Source organism: Lytechinus variegatus, chromosome 8 (genome assembly GCF_018143015.1).
Source record: "Lytechinus variegatus isolate NC3 chromosome 8, Lvar_3.0, whole genome shotgun sequence".
Taxonomy (NCBI): Eukaryota; Metazoa; Echinodermata; class Echinoidea; order Temnopleuroida; family Toxopneustidae; genus Lytechinus; species Lytechinus variegatus.
The window spans coordinates 880,761-888,996 of NC_054747.1; the positions used below are offsets into that span (position 1 = coordinate 880,761).

Sequence of the window (8,236 nt, forward strand, 5' to 3'; positions counted from 1 at the left end):
GGAAAAAAGAAGGAAAGGGAAAAAATATATAGAGGGACAGCAGAAGGAGGGAAAGAGAGAAAAAGGTGAAGGGGAGCAAAAGGAAAAGAGTAAATAAATGAGGGGTGGGGATAAAAAGGAGGGGAAAGGGAGAGAGAGAGAAAATATAGCGGGGGATATCGAGCGTGATGATTAAAGGGATTTTCGACTTTATTATATAGAGGTGAACCGAAACGGGCTTTTATTCTTCAACTTGGCTCGACTAACTCCTTTGTTCCCCGAAAAGAATAGTTAGGTTTGATAGTTAGCGTTTGCGTGAGCACCCGCTAAAATTCGTAATAAAAGAAAAGAATGGTTTGTATAGCTCCATTCTTGCTTTGTCGGCAAGTGATAATCAACTCGTTAAGTACCAATTCCATACAATACGTCATAGTAGCTTTCGAAAACATACTTTTGCTTGGGTTTAAGCATTTAAGCTAAATGCGTTAGGAAAGTTTTTAATAGTTACATATATGCAAATAGTTTTGTTGTTCTGCTCTGAAGCGCATTGGGCATCTAATCAAGATGGAAACTGCGCTTTACAAATCTCATGTATTATTATTTTTATCTTACATATAACACTGAATTATGTATTGTACCAAGCTGTGTTTGGTTTTGTGATTTGGTTTTATCATTTCCAATTCATATAACAAAATATATTCGAAGGAAAATCTTGTTTTACTGAAATGAAATAATTGAAAAAATGTCTAGACCCTCAATGATATCCAACTAATCTATCAATATAAAACCGCAGTCCGTAAAAATGATAGGTTAATCTTTACTTCGACGATCATCATATAAGTGTATCAAGGATATTAATATTCGTTTTAAACCCATCTATGATTTTGTATAAAATTGCGCGTAATAAATGCGTTGGACAAGTAATCTTTACTTCTTCCCAATCCGAATAACTACCGATGTGACTAACACCGCAATCAAGAGCAGATAATGTAATCAGATGTTTTAGCAAAAAGACAAACTTGTTAAATCTGCAACATTGGGGTAAATTTATACTTTTTACAGGGTGGGGGTTTTAGAGACCCGATTTGAACCGAATTGAAAAGAATATCCTTATTCATTGTTGACGCATCAGATAATTAATACCCCCCCATTTCTAAGAACATCCTGTCATAAATTGGTAAGCGGATGTGATCAAAGGAGAGGGGTCGGTGTGGACGGGGAGCAAGACTCTCACAGACTATTGACAATAACAAAAGAACCAAATAAAAAAATCGATGAGCACAACCTGTTTTGCTAGTGTTCGCTTTTTGCGCGTCTACTTTTTATGATGTGAGAAAGTACAATTTCCCCGATATACAAATGCATTAGCATGATTAGATTAATGAATTAAGATGATTAAGGGCAAAGAAAATGAAGGTAGAAAGGAATGAGCCAAACTCTAAATTGGAAAATAAAGAAAGGGACAAGATAACACTACACTAAAAGGGAAAACAGAAATTAAGGAATGAAAGAAAGGATGAAAGAAAAGAAAACAAATAACATCTTAAATCAAAAATTCAACCTACAATAGATCCCGATCACGCTGGTTTTATAAATATAATGGTCTATCACAAGATAATCGAAGTGCATGCACATGTAAACATAATGCAATGTACGTACCCTAGGATTTCCTAGGGTAAGTGCGGGCACGGCCAATTTTACATAGCACGCAGGAAACCGCGGGCCCGTCTAAATGCCCTAGTCTGCTCCCCTTGAATACCCTCGGTTAGACGCGAAAGCCCCCTAGGGTGTTTGCGTGCTCGGGCGAGACGTTTCCTGCGGCCGGCACTGTATATAGGGTTAATACAAGCGATTTTGAAATCGCACATAACATGAATAATTTGTGTTACTTTTTGCTTGTTTCTTTCTCATATAAGTTTTTCAATCTCTCTCTATACATATGTTTTAGAAAGATTATGTTTCAATCGATGTATATTTTATCTTAAGTTTATGTGGTCTTCAGGGTATGGTCTTACGCAGCAAGGGGGAAGGGGGGGGGGGCAAATTCGCGATCTGCTTTTGTGAAAAAAAAGTTTTTTCCCTTAACATTTCATGAATTCAAAACTATGAAAAATTTGCAAATGTGAGTACACCAAATGTTCGAGTCTTGCCCCCCCCGGAAATATTATCTGCGTGTGGTCATGCAAAATGGCATGACTGGAAATCCTCCATTTTGAAAAGAGCATTTGACAGGGTCAGACTTTACCCCTTTTTCAACATTTTCTTTTATGGCGCCGGTGAAGTGCAAAAATATGTGCGCCGCTCGGCAGTGCGCCCCGCCTTTCGCCAAAAGCTGGATCCGCCTATGCAATACGTGAATTTTCTTAAATGTATATTAAACCCAAATAAATCAAGTAAATTAAAAGACAAGTTAAAACTAAATAATCACAAATTATAAATCATTAACTACTGATTCCGATTTTGTTACAGTGTACGTTCTATTGACAACAGGTGGAATGCCTCTGGCCGTCTCACCTGCATTACGCGATTCAACATAGCAGCAGTGCTGACTTTGAAAACTATTAAATCGCACAAGATGTTCAGTGATACTTGGTTACTCTTATTTCCACCTATTATGAACTAGACCAATACACTTACAGAGATAGGATGGTAATTCAACAAATACCCTCAATGTGGCCAAAGTTCATTGACCTCCAGGACCTTCGACCTTGATCATGTGACCTGAAACTTGCACAGGATATTCAGTGATACTTGATTACTCTCATGTCAAAGTTTCAAAAGTCAGATCAATAAACTTGCAAAGTTATGATGGTAATTCAACAGATACCCCCCAAATCGGCCAAAGTTCATTGACCCTAAATGACCTTTGACCTTGGTCATGTGACGTGAAACTCATGCAGGATGTTTGGTGATACTTGATTAACCTTATGTGCAAGTTTAATGAACTAGGTCAATATATTTTCTAAGTTATGATGACATTTCAAAAACTTAACCTCAGGTTAAGATTTTGATGTCGATTCCCCCAACATGGTCTAAGTTCATTGACCCTAAATGACCTTTGACCTTGGTCATGTGATATGAAACTCTAATAGGATTTTTAGTAATACTTGATTAACCTTATGGCCAAGTTTCATGAACTAGGTTCATATACTTTCTAAGTTATGATGTCATTTCAAAAAACTTAACCTCAGGTTAAGATTTGATGTTGACGCGCGTCGGATCGTAAAAAAGGAAGCGGTGTATTATGAGTCGACCTCGTGCATGGCCGATGTCATGAACACGTCGCGGCGTCGAATCGTGATCGGCGATCATCGTGACCATTTCCAGCGAAAGAAAGTGATAAATTAATACTGGAAAAAAAATTGTCAGTGACTCGGGGAAGGCTTTCGTTCGTCATATGATTTTGAAAGAGTATCCACATGTATGTCGAAATGTTTAAATTCATTGCAGTAAACGAGAAAAAAAAATAGTGACTTAAATAATAAGTTTGATATTCCAGCCAAGTTTTCATTTCACAAAATGAAAACGATGTGCGAGCGGATCGACCAAGCAAGGTCTTAATAATAATAAAAATCAACAAAAAAGGACACACAGTGCTAGACTAGCATAAAGAAATTAGGAAAAGGAAGGTGAACGGAAAAATGAAAAAGAGAAAGAAAATAGGAAAGAAGAGATGACTTGAGAGGGAAAAAGAAAAACTAAAGGGGAAAATGACGGAAAAAAGATTAAAAGAAAGAAATCTAGGTAAAAGGGTGAAAGAAAGAATAAAAGAAAGACTTGAAAGGTTCCCGTCATTCTTTGAAATTAATAAAGAAATTATTAAAAGAAAGGAAAGGAAGTTGAATGAATGTGTGAAAGAAAAAAAATAAAGGAGAGAAAGGAAAAAAAGGAAGTAAGAAAAAAGGAGAAGGAAAGATAAAAAAACGTTTTCTTCATTATTTGAAAGAAATAAAAACAAAGAAAAAAAAAGAAAGAAGGAAGGAAGAGAATTAAAAGGGGAACCAAAGAAATTAAAAATTGAAATGAAAAAAAGGAAAGAAAAAATGAATTATGCATGAGCCTTGTTCTAGCGAATACAGGGTGACCAGACGTCCCGTAGTTCCCGGGATCGTCCCGTATTTTGCTCCTTTGTCCCGGTGTCCCGACAAACCCTTCCCGGGACGCCTATTTGTCCCGTATTTCAGCATATTGAAAAAAATGTAGTTAATACATTTAAAAGTGACGAATTTTCATCAAATAACCAACAGATGACGAAGCAGAGACAACAATAAAATCGATAACTGTAAACTTTTGCAAGTTTTTCGGTGATATTGCTAACCCAATACATTGAAACGAACTGGCCTCCTGCCTGTGTGAGGCAGGATCCTAGCTAGGCAAATAGGATCGGAGCAGATTCTCATGGTGCAAACAATTACATGATAAACAGTTTTTTCACCAAAATAATCACAAGCTCGGCGGGAAATTTGTATGGATTCTTAGATTACTGATTTGGAGATGTAATCGGAGGAACGAGTTATTGAGTTTTCATAACTAGATCTAGTTGTTTCAGCTTTCGATTTGAGTCTTAATTGTGTATTATGCTGCAATGATTCGTCTCTATTTTTAAGTTGACAATGTTTCACTTTGAAATTTTATTCATTTCTAAAACATTTTAATTTTTAAAATTTTGATAATATATTTGAAAAACACCAAATGTCATGATTTTTGTAAGATGATTGGATTGATTTTGTTTGCTTGAAGTTTGAACTCTTTTCAGTTTTCTTTCTTTTCTATCATTCTTTCTTCATCCTTCTATCCTTCCTGCTTGCCCTTTTTTGTTCTAGCTTTATTTCCTATTTTTGTTTCTTGATCCTTTCTGTGTTCCGATTTTCGTTCTTTCCTCCTTTCTCTTACCTGCCTTCTTAAATTTCCTCTTTTGTTTCCTTCATTCTTTCTTTCCTTAACCTGTTCTTTGTTTCCTTCTCCCTTCCTCTCCTTTTCCTCCTTCCATTACTTTTTTTCATTCTCTCCTCCCTTTATTCTTTCCTCCCTCTCTTTCCCTTTTCTTTCATTTCTTATTTCATTTTTTTCTAATTCTTTTCCCTTATTTAGTCCTACCTTGCTTCCTTCCTGTTTTTCTTCTTTCTTTCTTTGTCTCTCTCAAAGAAAGAAAAGAAACATTTTTTTCTTTCTGTCCCTTTTCTTCCTTTTCTTTATTTTGTCTTTCACACACATTTTATTCATCTTCCATTCCTTTCTTTTTCTTTCTTTTCAGTATATTCAAACTTCAAAGAATGACGGAAAGCCCTTTTCTCTCTTTTATTCTTTCTTTCATCTTTCTTTATTAACTTTCTTTTATTTTTCCTTCATTTTCCCCTTCATTTTTTCTTTCTTTCTTCTCAATTCATTTTCTCTCGCCTTTTCTTTCTCGATCTCCTTCATTCTTTCGTTCACCTTTCCTTCCAAATCTTTATACTTTTCACAAGAGTCTAACATTTTTGTGGCCTTCTTTGTTGATCTCTTATTTTGTCGATTGTCCCGTATTTCATTTTGTGAAATCTGGTCACCCTGAGCGAATATCTATTTTTTTCGTGGGTACCCGAAAGCCGTTTAACAATAGTTAGCCTTTAATATTATGGTAATCGAGCGAATTCCTGCCTCTGGGATTGGGCTCATTCATTTTTCGCCAGAGGAACGTGATATTATCATCGGCTCGCTTGATGCAGGCTTCCAGGATCTTGAGAAGAGCAATGTGTTTCTTAGAATTCATCTCGTGGTTCGAAGCTGTGTAGTTCTCAATGAAGAATAGACTGTTCTTGTCCATACCAGCTCTGGTGATGTTGTCAACGATCTCATCCTGGTTCAAGATGCTCTTTGCGAAGGTTACAACCATGATCGGATACGAGCCTGCATGATGGTGATGACAATGATTAACCCTACAGTAATGATTACGAAGATAATTGTAGTAGTGATGATGATGATATATGATGATGATCGTGATGATGATAATGAAAGTGATTTTGAATGCGGTGATGATAACAAAAATGGTGAGGGTGATGATGATTGTAAAAAAAGAGACAATGGTTATTTATAAATAGATATGAATTTAGTAGTAGTAGTACACTCTAAATTCCAAGGATTTAAATATATCCACATCGGCTGTGGATAGTGACCGGCCAAATATTGGATTTATTTTAAATCTTTAGGATTAACTTTCAAATCTGAAAAGATTTTAAATTCAAATGTTTTAGATTTATATTTATATCTACAGGTTTAAAACTAAATATGATATTCAACTGGTTACTATTTGCAGCCGATCTAAATTTATTTTAAATCCTTGTAATTAAGAGTGTAGTAGTTCGAGTAAAAGTCTAGACGTACAGGCATGACTGTAGTAGAAACAGAGTGGTAATTGGTGTAGTAGGTTTCATGGTACATGTATCTTTCTCTGTCAAATGTTGGTCTTGAAAAGGATCACCCAAACTATACGTTACGACAAGCACGGCAACTTGTCAGTATATAACATCTCCTTTTACAAACTTTGCTCATTCACCTGTACACGACAAGAACACACTTGTCGAAACGAGTTTGGGTGGTTCCTTTCAGGCCAACATTTGCCAAATAAAGATACAAGGTGTATCGTGAAACCTACTGCACTATATGTTACGTCTTCAAAGTAAAACAATTAATGGTAATATCTTTTTTTAGATAAGACAACTTACCGAACTCTTCCCTGATTGCTGGTACAAGTAACGATAGGAAGCCACGACAATCTGGTATACCAGTAGCAGAGCTAGGAAACAAAATACAAATGAAATGATAACGATGATGGTGACAATGTTTGAGGTGACGCAGCGATTTACAATATTCGATAAGCACGAGGCGCCTGCCCCAAGCGTTTGTACATACAGGGAGTATTTGCACCACGACCCAGGACGAACCCTAGAACACAGCAAACGTAAAGAAAATGCCCGTCAAATCACAAAGAATAGCCGGGAGGCCTTTGTCGAAAATTTATGAATCTGAACAGTAGCTTTTTCTGAGTTTCGGAGCTGAAAATGCAAATATGTCGCTTGTCCATAGTCCAGGAAAAAATTGCTGTTTCAATTCGTCAACGGTCGTCCCAACCGTCGTATCACTCATACGACGGTGCAAACCAATTTCAGAAAAAAAATACTTCAAAGTTTACCATAATTTTCACACTTAGTTCTCCAGCCTTACGACATATTCATTGCTTGAATATACATGGTTGCAAAGACCAAGAAAATTGCTTGACATTGGTATCTTTATTTTGTACAAAAGTAAGGATCCGGGAAAACATGGCGAAAAAGCTACATGCTTGTAATTTCGGTTTGAGCGACTTAAATTTTCTCTGTGCAAAAACGCCATAGGGAAAAGGCGATACGACCTTTTGACTGACCGCGATTTCAATGCGCGCAATAAGTTAAAACGTCGTATCGCTCTTCAAGTGCAAAGTCAATGTAGTGCAGATGGCCGATACGACAGTTTGGTTGACCGCGCACATTGAAATCGCGGTCAGTCAAAAGCGTCGTATCGCTCTGTTACAGTACACGTTTCCAGCGGGATATGCGCATTTTAATGAAAATTTGTATGGCATCGCCGTGAAAATCCTCGCATATTTCAGAAATTGAAATAAATTGCTGCCTAAAAATTAAGTTATGAATAGTGTAGGACTTGTACTTTAATTTCCTGCAAAAATCTCAAAATCGATTTTTTTAAAACCAAAATTGACAAATACGACGGATTCATCAACCATCGACAGAGACAAAAATGTTATGAAAGGCATTTGATAATATATTCTCTAGGTTTACGGAAGCGGTATGCCTCGCGGTTGCGAAAACTTCCTAATCAGGTTAGTAACCTAGATCCCTATATCGCACCTAACATCTCAAATTCAAAACTGTTCATTGTTACACATAAACAGTTACACATATAGTGCATAAAGGAGTTCAATATACCACAATGGAGTTGAAATAAACGCTAAAGAGAACGACAATGAGCGTGTACTATGTATTATACCAGATGAGAACACTTCTGACTTGAAATCGTACCAAAATATGTCTGACCTTTTTTGTATTTAAATGATGTTTTATTGGTCATTTCAAGGTACAATCATTCAATACAGTTGAACAAATAACGAGTGATACATTATAAGAAATTACATAACAGTTACATAACATAAGTGGATAATCACTGTACCATGTCTCGCCACCTGCGTTCGTGGACACTCGTTTTGTTATTTCGAATTGCTATATTC

At 36.3% G+C, this 8,236-nt stretch overlaps 1 protein-coding gene across 1 annotated transcript; it reads right to left on the reverse strand.

The window, feature by feature from the left end:
- Positions 1 to 5,578: 5,578 nt before the first annotated feature.
- On the reverse strand, positions 5,579 to 7,184 carry LOC121420565. Its single transcript, XM_041615228.1, has 3 exons — positions 7,180 to 7,184; positions 6,681 to 6,751; positions 5,579 to 5,865 (listed from the first exon to the last, which is right to left on the reverse strand). The coding sequence occupies exons 1-3, from the start codon at positions 7,182 to 7,184 to the stop codon at positions 5,579 to 5,581; spliced, it is 363 nt and encodes a 120-aa protein (XP_041471162.1).
- Between the last annotated feature and the right edge of the window lie 1,052 nt (positions 7,185 to 8,236).